Here is a 27,719-nt window from a genome sequence, read left to right on the forward strand (position 1 = left end):
AACAGCCTGCTGGCTTTTTGACAAAAATACATAACTTTCGGGTGAGAAATGACGTTACACTTGATAATCTAGTGGTGAAGTTATGAGAGGAATGTTTTGTTTTCTGTCCTGGGCCAGACCATCTTTTTCCACTGCAGGACAGGAAATGAGGGGAAAGTGTGTGGCCTCAGGGCAGGAGACCATATATAGTCCATTTATGGCAATTGATCCCTGAACCAAGGTGGTATTAGTCATAATCACCTTTCAAATATCAAAGTCATCGTTGCCAAATAGTTGCATTATGAGCCAAAAGGTTAAACATCTACCACTGAATCCAAAGTTCAGCTACTACCTCTGACACAGTCACATCTACACACTGAAAACTGGAACTAATGTCTCAGATTTTATGTGGGCTCAGTGCAAAGGAACTCACTGAAATGTGTGACATTAGTATAAAATTGAAGCTGGATCGGGTTTGTTCAAGACCTTCTGTGGTTCGGATATAAAATGACATATCAAATCAAAGGGCGTCATCTCATTTAGTTTCAAGCATGCCTCAAACTCAAGGTCCGGGGGCCAAATCCGGTCCTTTCGAGCATCTGTTCGGCCCACAAAAGAAAGTAAAAATGACAGAGATAACATGATTCTATGTGCAAATGACTAAATCATTACATTTTAGTCATCCCAGTCCCTCCAAATACATAAATTAAAAGAAACGCATAGTTTGCCCATGCTTATATGACATGATGGCAGTAATTTGTAATCAGAAATTGTTAAAAGAACTCGTTTTTTCTGAAATCCTGCAACTTTCAAATTATTCAACAAAATGTCCCTAAATTAAATACAAATTGGTCAGAAACACAAGAAAATTTGAAGTGAAGATTCTGTCACTCAGTGCTTAGATATCGCCGTTGCCATACATACTAATAGGTTTGAGGTCACTTTGAGCTTTTATTTTTAGAGCTCCCCCTGCTATCTGTCTGTCATAATATGTTGTTTTTGAGCAGAACTGACCTGATAGTAACTTACAGTGTTCATTTTCTCAACTTAAAACTTACGTCATAATTTTCGCCGCCGACATGTTTTTTTTTTTTTCTTTAAGGGACAATAAAATCAAATTTTTGTGTGTGTATTTACAAACATTAATACTTTTCCATATCAAGTTGATAAAAGGTAAAACTACTGCAGGTATTTATTAGGCTGCAATCACTGAAATCTGCACATACACAAGCTGCATATATGTAAAGGTCATTTAAATACATTTACTTCTGATAAGTATATCAAAATATCAAAAGTTTGAATACAAGTATGAAGTAAATATACTTGTACTTTAATGCAGTGGCTATGCATAGATAACTATTTTTTAAAAACTATATAGAGTATAATGATGTAATGAACGAGTGATAAGACACATCTTTTTTTTTCTTTCTAGAATTAGTTTTTGATCATGTTTGAGCTCAGATCTTTTTTTTTTTTTGTATTTTAGTTCATATTTCTAAGTGAAAGTATAGAAATACAGTTATATTATTACTATTTTATTTTTTTTAGAAACTTCAGGTGACCCCATTTAAACTCCAGGTGACCCCACATGGGGCCCCAACCCAAGGGTGAAAAACTCTGACTTAGTGTTACCAAGAGTGACACTTTATTTAAAGTCTCTCTCTCTCTCTCTCTCTCTCTCTCTCTCCTTCCATCGCGGACCCCTAGGGGTACACGTACCCCCATTTGAGAAGCACTGCTTTAATGTGTACAATTCAGTGTACTGCAAGTATACTAAAGTGATGCGCTTTTAAGTGTATTTCTGATAAGTACATACAATTTAAACTGAAAGTATACTTTAACATTTTTTGTTCAACATAAGTATACTCTAAGCACACTTAAATACATTTCTTTTTTGTAAGGGTACTAAAATCTTAATGTCATTTAGTTGACTAAAGCTAGACTCTAACTAAAATAGCCCCGATGACTGAATTTTGACTAAAACGACATTATATTTCAGTTAAAAGACTATGAGTAAAACTACATCAAACTTTGATGTCATTATTGCTGCTTGTGCAGAGTCTCCACCTAGTGGTCACGTGGAGCAATTTTTTTTTTTTTTTCTTCTTTTTTTCTTTTTTTTTTTCTAATGCTGTATTGAAGCCAAAACAACCTGAAACGAAAGTGAAATAGTTGCACAACTTGCCCTTTCATTCTTCTTTCTTTCATTCCTGCTCTCACAGTGCTTCCTTTGGTGTTTGACTGAACGTCTTTTAAGTTACTTCTAACAAACTGAACAACAACAATAACAACATGTCAGGAGCTGTGGGAATCGATGAAGGCTTTTATTCCAGACAGTTGTAAGTTACATCATCCTGTTTGTTTAATGATGTGTTTGTAGTAAATAAATAATGATGTGTTTGTAGTAAATAAATAATGATGTGTTTGTAGTGCTGAGGCTCAGTGTGGTGTCTCCACAGGTATGTCCTGGGCCATGAGGCCATGGGTCGGATGAGCACAGCTAATGTGTTGGTGGCAGGGATGAGAGGCCTGGGAGTGGAGATAGCTAAAGATGTGATCCTGTCTGGAGTCAGGTCTGTTACTGTCCAGGATGACCAACACACTCAGTGGACCGACCTGTCCTCACAGGTGCTGAGATAAGCAACTTCTTTTCATTCATCATGTCTCACTTTAATGTTTTACACTACTACTTACAGTATATTTAATCATCCAAGGAGAAACATACTTTCAATTTCATTTTCACAAAAGCAGAGGTGTAAAGAGCACTGATATATAACCTACTCAAGTAGAAGTACTGTTACTTGATTGAAATTGTACTCAAGTACAAGTATGTCATACACTTAAAAAAGAAGGGACCAAATTTTGCTCCATTGGAACTTCTTTATTTTTTATTTATTTTTTTTCCCCACAAATGCATCTGTCTAAAATAAGAGGTTTGTCAAAAATGCAGAATTAGGTTTCAAATAAAATAACACCAATGAATTCAATTAAAAAAAAAAAAAAAGAAAGACAGAAAAACATTCTCAGGCTCCGAGTATAGTTACATTTATGAATTCTAAAACTGTGGGTAACAACGTACCAACCTGAACCCAAGAAAGTGGGTGGGCTTTGATCAGAAATGGCACAACTAAGAACATATGGATTATGTTCAATGTTAATATCACAAAAGAATGATAATTTACTCAGTAATGTTTGGGTGTAGAAATGTAACTAATGACTTCACGTCTTTTTTAAAACGCACTTAAGTACAAGTGAGATTACAGATTTGGAAATATACTCAAAAAAAGTAGAAGTACACATAAAAGCAACTCAATCACAGTAACGTGAGTACTTGTGATCCATTACTTTCGCCCATGATTATTTGTTAATATTTGTAAATATATTTTTCATCCTAAAACTCCTTAAATAAACGTATTACCAATAGAGCCAAGGATGTAATGTTTTCACTGGTGTTTTTAAAAATGTATTTATTTATTTTTATATTTTTTTTTTTGTCTGTTAATAGGATTACCTCAAAAGTACTGAACAGATTTTGACCAAATTTAAACCAAAGATATAGTACAGTACTTATTCCATTATATTTTGAGAGGATGCGGATCAATTTACTGATTCTCGATCACTTTCCAAAATTGTAAAATCTCTCATCATTGTCAAAAATTCATATCTCAGTTTGTAATTGATCGATCTTTATGAAATTTGACTCAGGTATATATGTCAGATTGGTATCTCATCCATATTATGTTTTATGTTCCTATTGAGATGAAAAAGTCATACCCAACGATGTCAAATAAAAGTAAGGTTATTTTTTACAACAGTTTTTTGGGGGGTCTTTCTTCCTTTCCCAAAAATATTGAATGTCATCATTATCATGAGCCCATTATTCTCTATCATATCGAGAACTCTGTATCATCTTCTATATCTTCCTCTTAGGTTAATGCTCGTCTGTTATGTTCCTCATGCTGCTATATCATTAACCTCACTGCTTCTAGCACATCAACACTTAAAATATGATAAGATCAGAAATCTCTGGTCTTTGGAGAGAGCAGACGTGTTTTCATTCGCTCCGATAACACGACCTTGGCTACAGCTGGCTACAGCTGAACAGCCTGAAAAATTGGGCCCAAGACTGAAGGAAAATGCTGAAAAAACCGTAGGGAGGCCCTTCAGAACCCAATTCGGGTTTGGAAGAGGTCAAGGAGATGATACGCGAGGGTCTACGAAACCTATCTGCCGAGATAAAGTCGTTGGAAAAGACGCTGGAAAACTCACTGGAAAACCTACAAAGCGAAGCAAAGGTACTGAAAGAAAAGAATGAAAGAAATGCTGAAGAGATAAAATTGTTGAACGCCAGGGTTGAACAGCTGGAACAAAAGGAAAGAGAGAAAGATGTCATCATCACAGGCCTAAAGATAAAACCCAGGAGTTACGCGAGTGACGAAGAAACAAAATCGATTGAACAACAGGTCATTGACTACCTGGAGTCGAAGAACATTGTCCTGAACCCTGACAACATCAACTCCTGCCATCTCCTGCCAAAGAAAAATGATAACAGAACTGTAAAAATAACCTTCACGAATATGAAATTCAAAGCAGAACTACTGAAGCAAGGAAGAAAGCTGAAGGAAACGAAGGTTTTTATTAATGAAAACCTGACGAAACAAAATGCAAGCATTGCATGGAAGGCACGCCAAATAAAAAAAGGAGGAAAGATTGTGAAGACGTGGTCAAAAAACTGCAGGATTTACATCCTGGAAGAAGAAGACGGAAAACCAGTTCTCATCAAAACGATGGACAACTTGGGAAAATACGAAGGATCCACCTAAACAACAACATTACTGATGGTAATCATGGATATGGACCCAGATCTATATAAACACTGGAAACAAAACTCAGACTGTGATTATTTTATGGAGACTGAATTAAATGTGGATACCAATGTTTATTGTCATATGTGCAGTTAGAAACACATTTTCCTGTACAATAAAATTACTACCTTGCTTATGAACTAAGATATAATAATGTGTTTATACAAGTTAAATCTAACAGTGGAAAATACAACACTGCCAATAGAACTAACAACAGCTGGATTAACCTTGATGTAGAGACAAAACAAGCTGCAAACTTGTGTCCAAAAGAGACATTCCCGAGTGGTGACACTATGGATGAAAAGGGAAAAAAACTTCCAAACACCTTCGAAAGAGGAACTATTCTTGCACTGGAGGAATGCTAACGACGTCTGGCAGGGAACAAGGCCAACACGAACAACGATAGAGAGGAGGAGGAATAAAAAAAAATTTAAAAAAAAGACAACACTGACTACAGATGAGAATACACAAAAAAGGACTGTTCAGAACAACTCAAGAATGTTTGACCAGAGAGACATGTAAACCCATGTAAATTTGCGATGGTAAAACAGGGGACGGGACCCAGATAAGCAAACTGCTTCTCTCGTCTCCTTTTTCGGCATGTACAAAATAAAAAAAAAAAAAAATTTAAAAAAAAAAAAAAAGTGAATGTAACCATGTCGGAAATAAACTGAATAAATAAATAAAAATAAAAATAAAAAAATAACAGCCAATTTGTCACTGGTCATAATTCTATTACTGATGTGCATTTGTTGCGTTTATTCTTTCCCTGTCAGTTTTTCCTGAAGGAGTGCCATCTTGGTCAGAATCGAGCCTTGTGTTCACTTCAGCAGCTGACTGCATTAAACCCTCACGTGCAGGTGTTGGCTTACACTCAGCCACTGGATACAGACTTTCTGCTGCAATTTCAGGTATTTTGTGTTTTAATGCTTCAGAATGAAAGCAAGTTTAAATTCCTTCATGTGGTCCCAGTAGCATTAACAATGATACATTATCACACATTAACTCATACAGCAGAAATCCTGCTAATAATTTATTGAGATTTATATTAGATAATACCATGTGTTAGAATAGAGCAAAGTTACTCTGTCGTCGTTCTAATCTGAGAAGCATCAGAGACAGTCAGAGGTTTTGTTTTGCTTGAATCAGTCAATTGTTTATTAACTGATTTTAATTATTATTCCCCCAGAAACCCTTAAAATGGGGATACTTTTTAACCCCTTTTTACTTGTTTATTTTGGCAATTTTGCAACTTACTTTGTCCAATTTTGGCCCCTTTTCATAAATCTCTGACACTATTTACAGACACAAACTACCTTTTGCCAATGAATATCAATTTTTTTTGTCCATTTTAGCAAGTTCATTTCGACACTTATTGATCACTTATCTTTCTTTAATTTTTTTGGCCACTTTTCATTCTAATAAGGTAACTTTTGCCCAATAAATAGCACTTGTTGCCTTTTTTCCATACATTTTGTTCCATATTTTTGCCCCTTTTCACTATTGTTTGTCACATTTTGCTCATTAAAGCTACCCTTTGCCATTACATACCACCTGGTTCCTCTTTATTTGCCCATTTTTTGGCCACTCTTGACTGCTTTTGGCCCATTATAGTCACTTTTCACTCTTTTCTTGCCACGTTTTTGCCACTTTTGGACTATTTTTGACCACCTGTTACCATGTCTTCCTCCACTCTCTCGTCAAAAAACAAAACACCTAACAGACCCGACCCGTCTTATTTGTGTCGACGGCCCACTGGGACAATGCCCAGTAAGCCAGATGGCCAGTCCACCCCTGCTCCAGCCTAGAATGTATCTTTCAGCATTTTGCACAGTAGCTGTTATCTCGTCCCTCCACCCTTTGGCCTGGACCATGGCTTCTGCCATGTGTCTTCTTTTGTTGTGTTACTTAAGACTTAAGATTTCTGATTGTCACAGTCAAAACATTCGCTATCGCACATCAAGGAGGAACTGATACAAACATGCACACATTTTACTTGAGCCAGGCAGAAATTCAAAAGTTTATATCTAACATTAATCTTTAATTAGATGGTTTTTACATTTAGAAATCAAACGATCAGTTGTTACAGTTAATTAAAGATGACCTTTACTGCTGATTTAAAGCAATACAAATGACGTACATTACGTATCTGACTGGTTTGAACTATTTTATGTCAGTGTATATTTGGCTGTGTCTTAAAGAAACAATAAATTAATTATATATCATATTAACATGTAATCTGCCTTTCTGCCTGTATCTTACTGAAAGTGAAAGTGCATGAAAGTGATATTGGGAGGGACCCTTTCTTTATCTAACAAGCATTTGCAGTGTTCTCTAAGATTAATAAACCCAGATTTAAGCTTAAATTATTCCTTATAAAATGATAAACTATTGTTTTCAATGTCAAACAAAATTTTTGCCTGATGAACATATAAAACAGTGATTCTATATTTGCTGGGACTTCCAGGTTGTGGTTCTCACTAACTCCTCGCTGGATGATCAGAAGCGTTTTGGTGAGCTTTGTCACTCCCGTGGGATTCAGTTTATTGTAGCAGACACCAAAGGACTCTGTGGGTGAGTGCACGGTGACAGAAATGGTAGAAATAGAGACACAAAGTGCACAAATGGTGAATACTTGGGGGGGGGGGGGGGGGGGGGGGGGGGGGGGGGGGGGGATATTTGCTCTGATAGTTTGTCTTGGAGGTGTTTTGAACCAAATAAAATCATTTTGGTTTTGTCCTGGTTAAGAACTAGAAAGTTACTGCTCAGTTTCATCTGATTTCATTGACAAATAAAGCTGTGTATCATCTGCATAGCAGTGTAAATTTATATTATAAATGGTGTATACTTGGTTTCTTTGCAGGCAGTTGTTCTGTGACTTCGGGGAGTGTTTTGAAGTCTTGGACAGTGATGGAGTGACACCTGCATCAGTGATGATTCAACACATTTCAAAGGTACTTGTTTCATGCTACACAGGAATCTATGACTTAATTCAAACATGTTGCCAATTATTCAATCTTTTTCATACTGCGGATTAGACAAGTTTTCTTTTTTTTTGTCTTTTGTATGTAATTTGTCATGATGGGAAAACTTCAGATTCTCCCAGTATTATGTTCTAAAGTCTGATTTTACTTCAGGAAAATCCTGGGCTGGTGATCTGCACCGATGACAAAAAGCATGGACTCAACAAAGGCTCAAAAGTTGTCTTCTCTGAAGTGCAAGGCATGACAGAACTGAACAACAGCCAACCTGTGGAGATCAATGTCTGTGGTCTGTGTTGCTTTATCAGCTTAACTTTTAACTTTTAGTTTCACTTTACATTTCTGTTGCATTTCTTGCACACTCTTCCTTTGTTGTGCTGTGCTAGACTGCACTGAACTTCCTCTGTCTAATTTTATACCTCCTTTCACCTTTGTCAAAAGAAATTACAAAAGCATTATTTGGAGTATCTTAAAGTAGATATAGACCTGTTTTTGATTTAGCTTTTTCCTTTCGTTAATAAAGCTTTCTTCTCATTGTCTCTGAATGAGATCATCAGAGGGATGATTATGATCAAAAAATCAGTTGATATGTGAAAGAAAAGGAAGAAAACAGAAACTAAAATGTAGACAAGAATCGCCTTGGGATGAAGACGCCCATTTTACATTGTTGTCAAATTTCTTTTTTCTTGTGTGTATGATTATATATACAGAAAAACATTAGCTGAAAGAAAATAGAATATTTTCTTGAAACATCTGTTCCATTATACCGAAAGTGGGAGATAATCTGTATCTGCATCAACGCAAAACATTTTCTACCTCTACCAACAGGCCCTTACTCCTTCAGCATTAACGACACCTCCAGCTTTTCTGACTATATTCGTGGTGGAGTAGCAACTGAAGTCAAACAGCCCGTCATGTTTGAGTTTGTGAGTCAACCTAAGATTTTTTTACATGCAATAATATCATATTTAATCTATTAATGATAACATCACCTGACACATTTTTCCAGAAACCTCTTCGTGAAGCTTTGCAGGATCATAGCCTACTGGTAATGAATGACTGGGGAAAAGAAAGACGACACAAGACCTTACACTTGGCTTTTCAAGCCCTCCATGGCTTTGTCAAGACCCAACAGCGACTCCCTCAGTGCTGGTGTCAGGTGTGTTCCTCCAAGTGTTTCTTACTCAGTGGTTATTGTCACAGTTCACTGGTTTGGCTTTTTTTTTTTCTCATTTTTGGTCATTTTTACAGTCAGATGCAGATTCTCTGCTTGCTGCTGTGAGAGAACTAAATAAAGTGGCACAGCTGGAACAACTGGATGAAGCTGTGGTGCGAAGCTTGTCCTACACAGCCCGAGGTGATTTGGCTCCTGTGAATGCTTTTATAGGAAGCGTAGCTGCACAGGAAGTTATTAAGGTAAGGCCAAAAACCAAAAGCGCCGATTTAGGCTTCAGTAAAGCAGGATGATGAACACACAAGGATTTGTTGCAGACCCCACACATGTAGATACAGAAATCAGACATAGAACAGTATAAATCATACTATGTGTGGTGGGTTCCGATAATCTTAGATGACCACCTGGAACGCAGCATTACTTGTTTGTCAATCAGCTCGCTTCTTGAGTGGCTACATTCCACAGGTGTCACAAATCGCAGTGTGATGAGTCGGGAGTATTCGGCAGAGGTGTAAAGAGCACTGATATATTCTACTCAATAGAAGTACTGTTGCTCGATTTAAATTGTACTCAAGTACAAGTACAAGTAAGTCATACATAGTCAAGTAAAAAATAGTTCAATTAAATAGTACTCAAAATAAAAGTCACTAGTTATTTTTCCCCCCCACGTTTATTTTTGGTAATAAATCTTGCCACGGTTCCCTTGCATACAGTAAATATCTCATATATAAACTTAAAGAGTAACTAAACCCCTGCTTTCTGCTGACCTGCCAAGGGGGGGGGGCTTGAAAAAGGCCTTGATTATAGGCATTACTCTTGCAGCACTATGCACAGAGACAGACGGTAATACAAACAATGATGTGTCTGTACACACACAGTGAGTTCACAACTGTGATGTGTCACTACAACTACAGGCACACACAATCACGACATGAAGCTCACACACAGCCTTACAGCCCTACTCTCCCACCACCTCACGTACACAGCTATAAGACGTTCACGCACGCACAGAGACAGACAGGAATACACACATGATGTGTCTGTACATACACACAAAGCTTGATGAACCCTCTGATTAGTGCAGAATCAAAAACATAACCGCTGAAGAGAGGACTTCCACATTTAGGCTGTCAATGTTCACTGAAGACTGTGATTGGAAGAAACCCTCCTCCCTCCTCTCAACTTTTATAGGAGGGGCGGGGCCAACAGTAAAGTTGGTGATTCACAGTAATCCAAATAATCCATTTTAGCAAAATTCAGTTGTAATAGCCGGCGTTCAACCCTTAGAGGTCAGTAACTGACATTTTACAACTAAATATGTAAAAGTAAAATACTTAAAATGCTAATTAAAATACTAAAATGTGAAGCGTGGGACTAGGATTAAGTTACTCTTTAAAAAGGAAGAAACCAAACCTTGCACAATTGGAACTTAATTTATTTTCCACAAAGATATCTGTATATAATAAAAGCTTTATCAAAATGTAAATTTAAAAAAAAAAATAAATAAATAACACCAATGAATTAAATTCTAAATATATAAAATTATCATGTTCTGAGTATGTCTGCATTTATGGACTCAAACCTCCATTCAATCCTGCATTACGTTTAATCTGATTGGGCGGCTATGATGCATTTGACTGTTGTCTGGTCATTTCATTTTTTTGTAGTTTCACAATGATTGATCATTTTAAAACCAAAAATAACAATTTACTCAGTAACGGTTGGGTGTAGAAATGTGATGAACTTTACGTCTTTTGATAATTACTGATTTAGAAATATACTCAAAAAGTACATGACTCAATTACAGTACTCATACTTTCACAGTTTAATGTATACGACCAAAACTCATGTCGTATACATGAAACAGACCATCAACCCTTAAAACTCACCCTTACCACTCCTCAAACCACAGAAAACACTTATAGGATTATTATATTATAAAATGAGAAAACATAAAATATAAATATGGACAAAAACAGACTGTTTTAATTAAACACTGCATTCATAAATATTAGTTTTGGACTGAACTGTTTCTGTTGTGCTTCTGCATCCTGTAGGCGTGTTCTGGAAAATTTACACCTCTTCAGCAGTGGATGTATTTTGATGCACTTGAATGCCTCCCTGAAGACAAGGATCAAGCGGCACCAAGCTCATTTTTGCCAGTATGTTATACATATACTGTATATATATATATATATATATATATTAAAAACAAAAAACTACCGTGATGACTGCGTTTAACCAAGCAGTGAAATAATCTGAATGACTTTTCTGTAGTTTACCCATGGTTCATTTTCTCTTTGACAGAAAAGCAGCCGCTATGATGGACAGATCGCTGTGTTTGGCTCAGACTTTCAAGAAAAGCTGATGATGCAGAATTATTTTGTGGTAAGGAGAAATATGATGTTTGTCCGGGAGAGGGCGCTCTCTCTCTGCTCTGTTGTGCAGGAACTCAGGCTGTGTTTACCATTGATTTTATCTGGTGTTAATGATATTACATGCAGGAAATGGGTGGGATTGTGGTGGTATTTCCTGACAGTACTGACCTTTTTGTCTGAGGGTCATCTAACAGTGCAGAGCACCTCTCTGTTTCCTGTTCGGTGATGTTTTCCTGCACTCTTTGCAGCCTTTACATGGGTTTTTGAGATAAAACAGTATATTTTTTTCTATTATTATAATTAAACTGCACACAACGCATTGGAAAGTAAAACATAATGACACATACAAGACATTCAAAACTGAATAATGATTTTTTATCACTCATTGCTTTCTTGGAAGGTTGGAGCGGGCGCCATCGGCTGTGAGCTGCTGAAAAACTTTGCCCTTGTTGGTCTTGGTGCTGGAGAAGATGGGAAGATTACAGTGACTGACATGGATTTTATTGAAAAATCCAACTTGAATCGACAGTTCCTGTTCAGGTCTCAGGACATTGGGGTGAGAAACATCACAGTGCAACATCTCCAACCTACTGTCACAGGACACAGGTGTTTAGTTTCTGTTTCCAGTTACAACTGGGACAGCATTCAATTCAATTCAATTCAACTTTATTTATATAAATACAACAAAGTCATCTCAAAGCGCTGAACAAAATATAGAGTCCATAGTAAGAAAGACAGAACCCAACAAGATCCACATGAACAAGCATTTAGCAACAGTGGGAAGAAAAAAACTCCCTTGTTTTTTATAGGAAGAAATCTCCAGCGGAACCAGGTTCAGAGGTGGCAGCTATCCGCTTCGACTGGTTGGGGTTAGTGATCAGAAGGGCAAACAGAATAGGATAGAAGGATAGTCCATCTGAGTGTCCCAGACTAGTTGAGTCGCGAACCATCGATCAGGAACCGCCAGCTCCAGCATCAAGACACCTGAAACAGAAAAGAGGGCGAGGAGAAGACACAGACTGCAGGAAAAACTATATATATATATATATGGGGTGGACATCAGTGTAAATGGTGTGAAGCAGTGTGAGCAGTATGATGGGTTATGCAACGAGGGACAGAAGTGGGGGGTTGTCTACAACCCGCCACAACTACGTCTGACTAGACATCATCCCACTTGTGGTTGAAATATAGCAGAAATCTTTTAGTATTAAATGCTGAAATCGAGAGAGCGGATGAACACGTCTGTTTAAAGACTTCTGTGAAAAACCCTGCTAACATTTATACTTGGGTGTATAACTAGAAATCGAAGTCGGAGGTTGCAGCTGTAGCAGTTCGTGAGATGAACCCACAGATGAACGTCGTCGCTCATCAAAATCGTCTGGACACCAACAGTGAAGAAGTCTACAATTACAACTTCTTTAAAGGCCTCCATGGAGTTGCTGCTGCTCTTGATAATGTGGAAGCTAGTGAGTGCACAGACGCTCTCATCTACTGAACATTTATTAACAAATGTATTGTTGTTTAGCAATTATTATCATCAGAGGTGACAAGTAATGATGTACAAATATTTTGTTACTGTACTTAAGTAGTTTTTTCTGGTACTTTGAGTATTTATTTTTTGGCAACTTTTTACTTTTACTCCTTACTTTTTTAAACAAATATCCAGTGGTGGCAAAAGTACTAGTCTTCAGTCCTCAAGTAAAAGGATACTTGAATAAAAAAAAACGACTCTGGTAAAAGTAAAAGTATTGAAGTTGCTCATTTTCTTGATTAAAAGTTTTAAAAAATAAATACATGCTACTAAATGTACTCAAGTAAAAAAGTAAAAAGTAAAACATATGTCCCTTCAGTAATAAGACAAGGTATTGAAACCAGCAAATTCCATATCTTTTATTTTATTAAGAAGTTGTAGAATAAGGAGTAGAAAGTACAGATATTATTTGTATAAAAAATAAGGGGTATAAATAAAAAGTCGCCAAAAAAAAAAAAATACTAGTAAAGCACAGATACCAGAAAAAACTACTTAAGTACAGTAACAAAGTATTTGTACTTTGTTACTTGTCACCTGTGCAAATATCTATACTTTCTACTGCTTACATTTTAAAGATGAGCTTGTTACTTTTAAGACCTTCGAAGTTGACGTCACCAAGTAAATAGACGCAAACCAACAACCGTGAAGCTGGGACTCATTTTCACACCAAAAACGGCACCTGTCCATTCAGAACATGATTCTCTTGAGGATAAATGAAATAATTTGGTAGTTTGAGCTTTTTTTGTTAAACAGGTCCCTTAGTTTTATATCTCATATTTTAAAGTTTGCTCTGGGTTTAATTGAGCATATACAATTTTATTTTATTTACAAATTTGATCTATGTGTGCTAAATTCTCCAGGTGTTCATAAAGGGTAACAAATTTCATTTATTTCCATTTAAAAGTTTTTAAAGTTCTTAAATGAAGAAAAAAACCCTGTTTTATTATTGAAGGGACATTTGTTTAACTTTTCACTTTTTTACTTAAATATATTTAGTAGCATGTACTTTTTGCTCAAGTAAGGGAACAATGTCAATAATTTTAATTGTACCAGAGTCGTTTTTAATTCAAGTATCTATACTTTTACTTGAGTACTGAAGACTAGTGCTTTTGCCACCACTGATTATTATTAACATTTGCATGTATTTCTTTCCCAGGGGTCTATCTGGATGGGCTCTGCATTAAGTACCAGAAGTCGATGCTTGAAGGAGGAACTCTGGGCAGCAAAGGTCACACTCTGGTGGTGGTGCCTCACTTAACTGCGTCCTATGGACCTGTCAAATCAAATTCTAGTGGAGATATTCCTCTGTGCACCCTCAAAAACTTCCCTCACCGAATCGAACATACACTGCAGGTAGGGAGTGTTTTTCAGCCAATAACGCTTCTGTGTCTGTTTTGTGTTTAAAATCCATCAACGTCAAACTGTCTATTTGCAACAATACTCAACTGAAACCAGCTGTTGATCACTTTGATTAGACTAGACTAGACTAGAGGTTGCTGTAATTACTACTTCTGATATATCATTTTCTTCCAAATATATTAACTATTCAAGTTATTTCAAAACTAAAAGCAGAGGCCAAATGTGGTGTCATTTATTCAAGAATCGTTACCGTACTTCTCTTATTGCTTTTCCTAAAGTGTGTTTGTTTTTGCTCTAGTGGGCTAGAGACCAGTTTGAAGGATTGTTTAAGCATGTACCTGAAAATGTGAATCAGTTCTTAAGGTAAGAGACTTCAGTAATTCATCCACTCAATGTAATGGATGTGTTTTTGCTCCAAATGTTTTACACTTCATTTGGACTCTCTTCCAAAGGATTCCAGGAGACTCACAGATGAAGTTGTTTAAACTCATTATTTTTGGATCATAAACAGGAAAAACACGTGTTTGTCCTTTAGCAGTAACATCTTGTTAAAATATCATCTGTGCCGAGTCTGGAGTCTGTAATGTAACAGAACTAATGCTGTTTTCAATTGTAAATATAAACCTATAAACCTTAGGTTTTCAGTTTTTTTTTTTTTTTTTTTTTTCTGTAAATCTCTGTGTTTGTAACATGAAACACCTAAACAACAACATTTAATCATTTTTTCATTTTGTCTATTAAGTGTTTAATTATCAATGTACAAGTAAATGTAAGTTTCAAAATAAAAGTGTGCATTAAAAAGCAGACTCGGAGCATACAGCTCTATCACATCTGAATCTGATAAAGGTTTTACACCTTTCCTTTCAGCCATGTGTAATTGTGCAGGGAGATCTCTAAAACCTGGATATTTAAACTTAAAAAGTTTAATATTTTCTAGGGGTGTCCCAATCCGATATTGATATCGGATATCGGTCCGATATTGATATCGGATATCGGCCCGATATCAGCCAGAAAACGAATATCGGATTTTATCGGACTGCATCTAAATTCTCTGATATATATTACATTATATTTATTCAATTGTAGAATACTGTAGATATTATGTTGAAGGTTAAAATGTATGTAACCAATTGGTTAATAATAAATGGGTCAGTTTTTCTCATACCTACTGTTGCTGACTGTTGTTCTCTGTTTGAGTAACATCACTTCATCAAGTATTTTCTAACATTCCACACTACAAAATAAGTCATAAAATTATGTATGGTTTGTGCTGATATATCGGATCGGTATCAGTATCGGCCGATACTTAAGGCTGCAATATTGGTGTTGTATCGGGGCATCCCAAATATTTTCCATTATCCTCCTTGGCTTTCTGCGTTGTTTTTTTTTTTCTCTTTTGTCACTTTTTTAGTCATTTGCTGTATGTTTTTTTTTTTTTTTTTTTTTTTTTTTTTTGCAGTGATGCAGAGTTTGTCGAGCGCACTCTCACACATGGAGATGCAGAGGCTCTCGAGACTCTGGAGGGAGTCTGGAGGAGCCAAGTAAACATGGAGGCTGGTGGAACACGTCCTCAGAGCTGGGAAGACTGTGTGAGCTGGGCACGACACAAATGGGAGACTCTCTTCAACAATGATATCCGTCAGCTTCTCCACTGTTTCCCCGAAGGAGAGGTAAAAAAAATGATCTTTGGTAAACATCATAAACACGTAGTTGGGGGCGCGGGAGTGGTACTGGCCAGCTGTGAATCTTGACTGGTGCCACCCCAGTTGATTGATGGCATCGTTGTACATCTGGTAGAAAGATTAAGTAAAACAGAGTAAATAGATGTGTTGATAATGACAATTTAACTGCTCATGCAGACAAACAAAATAGGTTTAGTCATTTTGTCCAAAAGACTATAACCGTTAGCATGACGCTACTTAGCTTATGTATTGTTATGTTAAAAAGTACCTATAGTAAAATTTCATTGCAAACTCTATTAAAATATTACATATAACACTGGAGATTACTTTCTTTCTAGGGTTAATTTCTTTAAAAGTTAAAAAATTATACTTTCTCAGACATGTTTGTCATATGAAGTGTTGTGACAAAATCTGTGATACGACTACATCAGTGTTTTTCACCCTTGGGGTCAGGACCCCATGTGGGGTCATCGGGAATTAAAATGGGGCTGCCTGAATTGTCTTGTAATTATTGTAAAAATAAAAATAAATAAATTAGGTAAAAACATTAAAATTCTGTTTTTAGAATATTTTGAATTATTATTATTTTTCAAATACACATCACACAAAATAAATATAAAACTAAAATTCAGTATATAAATATTTGAGGTGGCACACATGTCACTTTGTGCACTAATCTTGGCTACTATGTATTTGTAACACACTTTATTAAACATGTTAAAAAACTAATTCTAGAACAAAATAAATGTCTCTGTCGTCGCCAGACATTTGTGATATCAAAATGGGGTCCAAAGGTTGGAAACCTCTGGATTACATGGTGTTTCCAGTAGTTTTGGTGGAGTCACCATCAGCCGCCAGCTTCACTGGCTGAAGTTCACGTATAAATGCAGACTTAAGCCATTAAAACGACCAGAACCACCATTTAGTTGGGTCACAGGATTTAGCATCAACACCTACTACGAGTCATAGTGGGTAGGAGGTAATTGTGTTTAGAACCTTTATACCATGTTTATGATTAGTTTTCACTAACACTAAGCATTACGCAGGACTGTACACCACCCCTGGTTTAAACCTCAGGTTCTAATACTGTATGTAGTTAGAGTTTGTGGACACAGAGGGGCACTGTTGTACATGGAAGATGTGGTATTTTTGCAGGCAGATCAATTAAAAAGTAGTGGGTAGCACTGCTATGTTGTTGCATTTCACCTCATGAAAAAGACATGCAGCACATTTCCACAGACATAGTTACCTCATCTGCAACTTGAGGCACTAGAACACAGCAGATATATGTCTCTAAGGGGCTGTGAGGGCTTGTAATCCATCCAAGCGTGCAGACAGAGTGATGTCACGTGTCTGTGACAGCTGGGGGGGGGGCATGGATCACTATCAAACCAAACAGACCCTCACTAACCTCAGTCTCAGTTTAACTAGTGGACTTTTTAAACCTTATTTCACATTCTCCACCGTCATGGAAAATTCCTCAGACCTGAAAGGAACTTTGTATTTTTGTAAAAAAAAAAAAAAATCATAAAGGTAAAACACTGGAAAAAACACTGATGCTGAAAGTGTTCCTAACCTCAACAGTGGCAGTTTGTCTCACAGTTGTTTTGTAACGTTACTTCCCTTTTTCTTCCGCTGTACTTCTCTTTCTCTCTGTTACGAATGTCAGAGTTTGTTTCCATTGCTCTGTTTTAAAGTTTGAGCGTAGACTCTCTGGGGAACAATGATAAGGTCATTATTGTTACTTAACATATAGATTTTGACCTGACAGATACTGAAACTAAGCTTTACAGGTAATCACTGTTAAAACAAACACTTATTTTGTTGGCTGTCAGTTCTCACAGATAAATGAATACCTCACTCTATGCATGAATGTTTCCCTGCTTAACTTTGAATACAGTGCGATTTTAATGACAAAAATGCGACAAAAATAAAGTGTACGACTGACACTGATACATAGAGACAAATAACAATTAACAATATGAATGCATTTTTGCAAAGCAATTACAAATGTTTTAACTCTGCAACAATATGTCATCCTTGTCAAGATGTACTCAGCAGACACTTAGGACGGTGTCGTAAAAAATTAAATGATAATTATTCAATCATTACAGCGTAATTAAACAAGAGCACTAAGAGAGGACAACTATTTGCCATGCAGATCTTCTATGGTGTATGGCAGAGATGGGCACCTTCTGTCACAGCAGGGGCCACAAAAATGTGATTGTCTGATCCGAGGGCCACATTATCAACATTCATGTCAGAATTTAGAAGAATGACCAATCTGAGCATAAACACAAGCTTGAAAACACACATTTTGCGTGTGTTTAAATTCACTTTGTTGATTTTCCCGTCAATATGTCGAAATTTTGTTTACTTTATGTGGGTTTTTCAACTTATTGCGTGTGGTTTTGTTGTATTTTTTCTGTTCTTGTTGTCATTTTGTGTATTTTTCTTTCATTTTGTGTAATTTCGTGTCTTTGAACTTCGTTTGTACATGTTGTTGTTTTTGTGTGTTTAAGTGGTTGTTCAGTGTGTCTCTGTTGTCATTTTGTGTTTTATGAATAATTTTTGAATTTTTTAAAAATCTTTTGGGTCGTTTTGTTGTTACTTTATACTTTTCTTGGCATTTTGTGCATTCTGCTGTGTTTCTGGAGTTTTGTGCATTATGTTGTGCTTCATATAACTTCCAACTTCCTGAATCACAATTTTGTTTTAGGGGCCGCATGAATTTCGCATTTGGCCCGCAGGCCGCCAGTTGCCCATATCTGGTATAAGGTCTATCGTTGGTTAAAACTTTGTCAAATTTTGTTAAATATCTTTGACGTAATCCTATTAACAGACAGACAAACAAATAAATGCTCGTTGGCAAATCCATAGATTTAATAAGCTATTATCTCAAAGAAAGTCCCAAAACAAACTTTAATAAATTTTGAGTTTTAAACAGATAATTGTTAAGCACGTGGTGCAAATTGAATGAGCTATGGCAACTACAACAACGTAACTAAATTCACACATTTTCAAATTAATATCATAAGCTCCATTCTACAAACTCGTAAACCACATAATTGTAACTAAGTTTTGACTAAATGTTTAAGGTTCACTGAAAAATAAATATTTTTTATTTTTTTTACAGAGGCTATTGATGATTAATGACAAATAAAATCAAGATATCACAATTTGTTAACCTAAAAATAAATCACGTCGTGCAGAGACTTTAATTATGTGAGGTATATAATGTAATACACTGTATTGTCTTCATTGAGAAGGTATTTTTTTGGCTGCGGGAGGACTTTAATCCAGGAGAGATTAGGCAAAATGGCTCCTTTGAAAAGGTGAAGGTTGCAGACCCCTGCCCTAACTGAGCTTCCTTTATGAGGTAATTTCTTCAGACAGCCACATGAAACAGCAGCTCAAATGTTTTTGAAATTATCCATGGTACCCTGAGGGTAACTTCATGTAATTTTGCACAAACTTCACTCATGAAGCCAAAGCTTCAGCCCTCACCATTGCAACAGTGAGTTTATAGTCAAACAAATGCAATTAAACCACCATGTAAAAAAAATGAAATAAAAAAACGCACCAGCTTTGTTTGTGAAAAGGAAAAAAAAAAGAATGATTGTAGTGCTGAAATAGAAAGCCCTGTTGGTGCCTGTGGCTGTTTATAGAAAACCACCCTGCAGTGAACGATGGCACCAACTCTCTCTTTCTCAGCAGACGGACCATTTGGTCACTTCAAAGCTTCCAGTCCCCCTTTGTTCCTTTATCTTCCCTACAAATTGCGTCGTCCACACACAGCTGATAACATTATTAGTTCGTCTGTGCTACAAAAAGGTTGGAGGTCTGTTTTCTCCATTGACCGGGGAAGGTTCTATCAGGAAACTTACTGATGCACTAGGCTGAAGCATGTTGGTAAAAGGATAATATCCATTAGTAGCCACAGGTGTAAAGACTACCGATATATCTTACTCAAGTGGAAGTACTAATACTTGATTGGAATTGTACTCTAGTACTTGTAAAAATAGGTCATACATAAAATACTTTGGACCCCCCCAATGTTTATTTTTGGGAATAAATCTAAAAAGGAAGAAACCAAATCTTAGACAATTGGAACTTAATTTATTTTCCACAAACGCGTCTGTATAAAATAAAGGGTTTGTCAAAATGTACAATTAATTTTTTAAATTAAAATAACACTAATAAATTCAATTCAAAATAAAAAGAATTCTCAGGCTCTAAGTATAGCTGAATTTATGAAGTCTAAAACAGTGCCCTGACATATGTGCCATGTGGTACAAGTTACATAATAAGTAGAAACCCTAACCTGAACCGAAAAAAGTGGTAAAATGAACAACATTTTGTTTAATCTGGAAGGCTCGGCTATGATGTGATGCATTTGATTGTTGTCTGGTCATTTCAGTTTTTATAGTTACACAATGTCCTTTGATCATTTTAAAACAAATAATTATAATTACTCAGTAGTGGTTGGGTGTAGAAATGTAAAGAATCACTTGTTTTAAAACATACTTAAGTACATGTAAAATTACTGATTTAGAAATATACTCCAAAAAGTACCCATAAAAGCAACTCAATTACAATAGCGTGAGTACTTGTAATCCGTTACTTTCACCTTCGTTAGTAACAGATGGTTCTCATTCATTGAAACATTATGAAGGGAAACAAAGTCCCAGCAATGTTTCTACAACTGCTGATTGTTGTGATAAAGGGTTTTGCTTGTACTACTCTTTAGGTTACCAGTACTGGTCTACCCTTCTGGTCAGGATCTAAGAGATGTCCTCACCCACTGGACTTTGACCCTAACATTGTGAGTAAACTCTTGTTGACAATTCGCTACAATCTATACATCTATTACTGTCTTATCTAACCTCTAAACTCATTCACTGCCAGCCATTTTCAGAACAGCTACCCTCCTCACTGCCAGCCATTTTAGAGCATTTTGACTAATTTTTAAAGACCCACAGCATATTTTGTACTATGACAATCTGACATCTGCAAGATTAGTCTCTGCTTTCATCAGAATTTGTTTATTTTTTGTTTCTAACTTGTTTCGTTCTTCCGTAATTAGCATTTGAATAGAAGCATGTTTCACCCAAATTGCCAGTTTCTGACAAAAAGCTGAGAAAAAAAGGCTTTTTCTGAAAAAACCTGCCAACGACTTTGAAACTATTTCTTTTTTTTGCTGTAGTCACACCTCAAAATTGGTTTCCTTCTATAAAACAACAAAAACAACACTGAGACTGGGCTTTTGATGGCAAAAACTACTATTATTTTGTTATGTGGGTCAGAATTTACTGGATTTTTTACTGTTTTTTGGCCATCCTCCAAGTCTCTTCCCCCTTCCGTTCCCCCACACGCCATTTCCTCCTCCGCCCGAACATGCAGTGTCTCACCGCTTGACCCGGTTTGTTGATGGTTTTGTCTCCTGATGGCAACACTCTCAATTGTCCACTCAGTTCCACACATGCTCTGGTCAAGTGTGAGCTGCTATGAGCACACGTCTGTCCCTCCCCATCGATAGTGATAATCACAGCTAATCTCTCATCTAAAGGGGCGCTGCTGCCATCTACATGCCTCCAGTTGGTCACTACACCATAGTACAAGCCTGATACTCACAGGAGAACTCCGTCACACTGTCTCCTAGCAACCCCAGCCGAAAAACACAATTGATGCATTTATGCATCAGTGGCAGCAAGCGTTTGGATTTGAAATGACACATATATGCGTCAATGGCAGCAAGCGTTGGGATTTGAAATGACGCATATATGCGTCAATGGCAATAAGTGATAGTATACACATGAACAATAGATAACTACCGACTGTGTCCCTATTGGGATGCTTGAGAAACATGCTGTAATGGGGCCCTGATAGTGAGGATACTAAATGGTCTGGATTTATACAGCACATTATATAGCACTAAAGTAGTCCCAAAGCACTTTTACAATATCAACATATTCACCCATTCTCATACTGGTGGTGACGGTGCTGCCATGCAAGACGCTAAACTATTCAACTAGGGTTGAGTGTCTTTGCTAAGGACACTTCAACACACTGAAAGGGAAAGCTTTGGGATTGAACCCCCAACCTTTCTATCAGGAGATGAGCCCTGCTCCATGTATTGTATATTAACATAAATGTTAATATGCCAAATTCACTTAATATACACACAACTTCAAAAAGTTCATTTTTGTTAGCAGAATTTGAAATAAACAGATAAAGTATTTCCCACGAGTAAATTATTTTAAGCAGATGATAAAACATTAGCAAAAAACACTTGTTATTAATACCATTAGTTAAAACAAACATTTGACCAAAGAATTCCATGTTGTATGTAAAGTTAAGTCAATTACTGTATAAACTGCAGATGTGTTATTTTAAAACATCTTCTTGCAGTAATTTAATTTAATGTTATGGTGTAAGAATTATGCTCTTCCTTGCTATATTACTGTTTTTATGTTTTTATTAAGGATCTCTATTAGCTGGTACCGTAGTAACCAGCTAGTCCATAAAGACAACAATAAAATACAAATACAGAACAGACAATAACATCAACTTTGATATTTCAAATTACAAATACAATTAATAATATACCCAAAAAGAAGTTTTAAGACACACATTTAATAATCCTCATGAATTAAATAACAGAACCACTCAGTGTATAGCCATTCTAAATGGCTAAGTTTTTTTTAATTTTTTTAATTCCTGTTTACCTTCAATACGACATAGATAGTAAGGCAAACAATTCCATATAGTTAATGCTCAATATATAAAAGTTTGAGATAGGCACTTTCAGCTGACCATTGCTAGACCCTCTAGTGCCATAGTCATGGTCAGTGTTTTGAAAAACTTTTTGTTTAAATAAGGAGTCAAGGTGTTTTGCTGATCAACACTGATTTAAAAATGACAGCTGTGTTTAAGGCTAAACTGATTTCCTACTATCAGCCATGAGAGAGAAGTACGCATATGCTTAATGTTTGATCGTGTAGAACAGCCCAACACCAAACGTGCAGCCTTGTTTTGAGCTATCTGCAGTTTTCTAAGCTCACTTTTGGTGACAGATGACCAAACCACAGAACAATAATCGAGGTGACATTACACCAAACTCTGCACAATCTGACACTAGAGAGGTCGAGCAACAGTGGACGCACATTTTCTAGACATACCCCTTGCTCTTCCCATCTTTAAGATTATTTAAATTAAGATTAAAGATTAAAGATTAAGATTAAATCGGGGCTTTCGCCTTTAATTGGCCATGTTATGTTATTACATTAATGGAATTTGTCCACTGCATTTAACCCATTCCTGAGGAGCAGTGGGCAGCCATTTTGCGGCGCCTGGGGAGCAGTTCGGGGTTAAGGGACTTGCTCAACATATCACAGTGATGGCTTGAACCGGCAACCCTCCGATTACAAGCCCAGTGTCTTTAACCACTAGGCCACCACTCCCGTATTTGATGACTACTGTGCAAGCTCTTATTGGACGTTGTGCTTCAGGCAACCCATTTGGACTATGTGGTGGCAGCATCTAATCTGTATGGACAGATCTACAACATCAAAGGAAGAAGAGATCGCAACTCCATCAAAAAAATCCTAGAAGGAGTCCACGTCCCAATTTTTACTCCCAACTCCTCTGTGAAGATTCATACTTCTGACAAGGAAATGGAAGAGGAAAAAGTGATGGGGAGCAACGATGCAGGTCAGTAAACCTTTGGCTCTGTCTGTTCAGCGTGATACCTTTTTCAAGCCCGTTATTATTTCTTAATGCGCTTGTTCCAGAAAAAGCCAGACTTCAGGAGTTGAAACAAGAGTTGGCCTCTTCCTCTCTGAAAAGCTCAGCTAAGATGTTCCCCATCGACTTTGAGAAGGTAATATAAAAACCTCTGTGCTGCAGGCTGTGCAGAGGTTACATACAGTAACAGAGTGGTGACTGAGCCATAGCAGGGAGCAACACTCGCATGTGTTATTTCTTTGAGAGAATTTTTTCCCCATCGTTGCCTCCTCACTGACCTGGAACTGAACCAGGCCTCACACGCATGAAACAGAGGTTTCTTGTTTTCTGGGCTTTTTCTATTCCACGTTATTTATTTTAAAGGTTAACTTTCTGTTTTCAGAAATAATAAGAATAGGAGGGTAAATTCATTCCATTACTAACATGAAGCTGATATAGACATGTAGACTCCAAAAGCTCTATGTAGCCTATTTTTGCGCTAATATGCTAATGAGCTGTTTATTGATCTAAAGTTGGCTTTTAAGTAACAACTTGGCTTTCCTCAACACATGCTCCAGTCCCATGGTTTTAAAACTTTACTGGTGCTCAAATTTGGAGTACAAATTGTTGTGACATAAATGTGTCACTAGTACTACTCGTCATCCCTCCATCCATTTCCTGCCACTTATCTGTGTCAGTCGTGGAGGAAGCATCCTTAGCAGCGAGGCCCAGACTACCCTCTCGCCGACTACTTCATCCATCTCGAGGCGTTCCAGCCAAGAGGCATAAGCCATGTTTCCATTACTCTTGGAAATGGGCAAAATCAAAATAGCATGGAATCAAGTGAATTTCGAAAACACACTTAAATATTGCTTAAAAGGTTTCATGCTTTCATGAGGAGAAATTTCAGACATTTTGATGTTGAAATGTATTGCAAAACTTCTATGGAAACACTTTTTCCGCAAATACACGTCACAGAACGTGACAAACCTGGTCACATCACATGAGGTACCTGGTCACATGACCACTTCTCTCTGAGAAAACGTGGCACGTTTCGTGTTAACAGAAGAGGAGACTGGGACATTTCTTAACATTAGACTTAGAAATTATTACTGCCACATTAGACGTGAAACAACAAAGGAATACAAAGCGTTATAAGGAGGTTCGGAGCATCCATTTTTTCGCAGGATGAGATTTCACGGGAGTTACGAGGCTCCTGCCCAAAGCAACGTTCAATGGAAACACGTTCAAAGCGCAAATATACTTTGTCAACATTTAAAAATATCGCTTTTACTTTGCGAAAATCTGTAACGGAAACCCTGAATAGGGGTCCAGGAGGCATCCTAATAAGGTGCCTGAGCCACCTCACCTGCCTCTTCTCAACGCAGAGGAGCACGGGCTAGTATTACTATTAAGCTTGATATGAAATAGTTCTACTAGTAACACAAAATTGTCAACTCGTGCTCTCGTGCACCAAAAACTGGCAAAACTAATAGTTGATTACTATGAGTATACTCACAATCTCATTAGTAGTACTACTTGGCTGTTTTTGGTGTTCAAGTAAACCCAAAAGTACTAGTTGACTTAATGCAAATTACAAAGGAGGGATTATAACCAAATCCAGTACCACAATTGGTTGCAAAAGTCTGAATTTGGTTCCCCCACCCCCTTATTAGCATAAAAGGCTTACAAGTACTACTAGTGACACTTTGTACTTCACTAGTAAAGTCTTATTGGGCATCGGTAAATCAGAACTGAGTACCTGTGCGCCAAATTTGAATGCGAGTAGAGCATGACTATGTTTGATATCACTGATATCAAATGTACTGTATGCTCTAACACCGTTCCATAGCAGTGACAGCAACGTCTAGTCTAATCAAGTGCAGTCAAGTGAAGAATTGATGTGGTCAAAAGTGGTTTTGGCAATTTTTCAAAATAAAATACCAGGGATGCAAGTACATTTCATTTCTTTTAAACTTTACAGCTTAGTATAAAATGGTCAATGGACCGGTATCGACTGCTCTTGAGCAGTGTTTTTTCATTTTAAGTGTCAGACAGTCGGTGTTAAATAGTGCTGTAGCCTTTATTACTGTAGTTATTTTGCTATAGAAAGCCTTTAGTGCCTTCAATGCACATTTTAAAGCAACCTTTAACCTTATCAAGCAAACATTACTAATAGTTTTCTTTACTGTAACATTCTGTATTGCTCTCTATGTGACAAATAGTGTAAATATGTCAGAAGTATGGTTTTAAGGGAGTTTTGGAAAGGCCAATTACTTCAAAGAATAGACTAATATGCTTCTGGAAAGAATTTGGTGAGTCAGAAAAGGTAGTGATAAAGGTACTGGTACATGAGGTAAGCAGGTGAATATCAAATCTCTTCTTGACTTAAGGTAGGATTCCCAAATCCTCCTTTCTTCGTTTTTATCGCTTCATGCCCTGGTCAGGCTTTGGAAGATGGAATGTGTGTAGGAGGGTATCAGAGGCATCAGGTTGCCAGTTTGGAACTTTTTTGCAACCCCTAAAGCTAATATTGAGTGACAGTCAACTTTGTAGCTTTTGTGGAGCTGCAACCAGCAGAGGCATGAGCTCACTGGCCATGTCGATCACAACAGAAATCTGATTTCCTGGGTGACTTCGTCATCTATCAGTTTGATGCAGACGCATCAACAAAGCCGGTAAATTTCAAAGAGATGAAGAGCATCACATGACTGCATTTGTCATGGGCATGGAAGGATCGGGCCTCGAGCAACTTAACGTGTATTTCAACCTGAATGATGAGTATTACACCTCCTATGAAAGTAGTGTTTGCTCATCTCTTTACCATCACTGCTAATACATTTAAAAATGTCAACTCACACAGGATGATGACAGTAACTTCCACATGGACTACATTGTTGCTGCATCCAACCTGAGAGCAGAGAACTATTACATTCCTGCAGCTGATCGTCACCAGGTCAGTCATTTCACTATTTACTAGCAAGATATATGGACTGAAAATTGTATTAATCAATAAAATAAAATCTTATTTGAAATAAATGAACCTCAATGCTGCACACACGAAGCCACAAAGTAGGCTTCTCACCTATTGTTCATGGAGCAGAACTAATCACAGTACTTTACCTGTCGCCTGAGAGGTGACACCCGAGCCAGGCCTTGTGCCCACCGCACGCACGCACAGACAGTTGGAAGGCGGGGGGAGGGGTACAGCTAAAGGTCCCATGTTATGCTATTTTTCATCCATCTCTGTTTGTTCTAAAAACCCCAAAAACATAGTATTTGAGGTTTATTTTCCCAAACTCGCCTGTTTTCCAGAATTTTAGCCTCTGAAAAGTCACTTTCTGAGCAACTCTACACAAACAGGCTGATTTGCGACCTACTTATGCATATTCATGAGTGGGCGTGTCTATAGGCGGGACACTGACTTCCTCTTCTACGCACGGTGTCGTAAGGCCAGAGGACGGCTCGTCCCACCCACTCTGTAGCCGAGCTCATGCTGCTTTATAAACATGAGACAGAGCGTGTGGGCGGGGCGTTCGCCGGTTCATACATAGACTGTAGAAAATACATACATAGCACTGCACGAAGGACGCTGACATGCTCACCTTTGTGGGCGTGTCTGTTTACATGTCAATCACGGCAGAGAGCATTCTGGAGGCGTGGCTTGTCCAACTCAGTGCCGCGTCAAATTCGTCATCTAAGTGGGAACGCGTCATCAAATTGGAGCGAGGTGTTTGGGCTCACCCTGTAGTATAGAAAATCACCCTCTAACTAATGATTCAGGGAATCAATGAAAAAAACACTTTGGGCATGTGTATGAAGCCCATATAGCACTTTTATCATGTTTAAAGCACAGACAAGTTGATTTAGCTTTTTTACGTGCTTTATGTTGTTGGAAAATACAAACTTGTCATTACTTCCCATGAGTGCACATTTCCTTTGTAAATGTGACGAAATATACCCATGCCAAGCTTTTAATAGAGCTTTTCATGAGGCCTTATAACTATTAATAAATATGTTTTAGATTACTCAACTGTTTCCATCG

The 27,719-nt window shown here is 37.2% G+C and overlaps 1 protein-coding gene across 1 annotated transcript in view; it reads left to right on the forward strand.

The window, feature by feature from the left end:
• The first annotated feature begins 2,142 nt into the window (after window positions 1-2,142).
• uba7 (ubiquitin-like modifier activating enzyme 7) overlaps window positions 2,143-27,719 on the forward strand; it is a 48,590-nt gene continuing 23,013 nt past the window's right edge. Inside the window, exons 1-20 of the mRNA XM_028447816.1 lie at window positions 2,143-2,318; window positions 2,439-2,607; window positions 5,621-5,755; window positions 7,312-7,418; window positions 7,708-7,798; window positions 7,982-8,114; window positions 8,654-8,751; window positions 8,835-8,984; window positions 9,077-9,241; window positions 11,057-11,161; window positions 11,307-11,387; window positions 11,778-11,933; window positions 12,678-12,843; window positions 14,065-14,261; window positions 14,566-14,630; window positions 15,727-15,937; window positions 20,700-20,774; window positions 23,461-23,662; window positions 23,743-23,831; window positions 26,538-26,630. Coding sequence (XP_028303617.1) covers window positions 2,272-2,318; window positions 2,439-2,607; window positions 5,621-5,755; window positions 7,312-7,418; window positions 7,708-7,798; window positions 7,982-8,114; window positions 8,654-8,751; window positions 8,835-8,984; window positions 9,077-9,241; window positions 11,057-11,161; window positions 11,307-11,387; window positions 11,778-11,933; window positions 12,678-12,843; window positions 14,065-14,261; window positions 14,566-14,630; window positions 15,727-15,937; window positions 20,700-20,774; window positions 23,461-23,662; window positions 23,743-23,831; window positions 26,538-26,630 — 2,535 coding nt within the window. The 5' untranslated portion in view covers window positions 2,143-2,271. The remainder of the gene's footprint in view (window positions 2,319-2,438; window positions 2,608-5,620; window positions 5,756-7,311; window positions 7,419-7,707; window positions 7,799-7,981; window positions 8,115-8,653; window positions 8,752-8,834; window positions 8,985-9,076; window positions 9,242-11,056; window positions 11,162-11,306; window positions 11,388-11,777; window positions 11,934-12,677; window positions 12,844-14,064; window positions 14,262-14,565; window positions 14,631-15,726; window positions 15,938-20,699; window positions 20,775-23,460; window positions 23,663-23,742; window positions 23,832-26,537; window positions 26,631-27,719) is intronic.

Source organism: Gouania willdenowi, chromosome 5, assembly GCF_900634775.1.
Source record: "Gouania willdenowi chromosome 5, fGouWil2.1, whole genome shotgun sequence".
NCBI lineage: Eukaryota > Metazoa > Chordata > Actinopteri > Blenniiformes > Gobiesocidae > Gouania > Gouania willdenowi.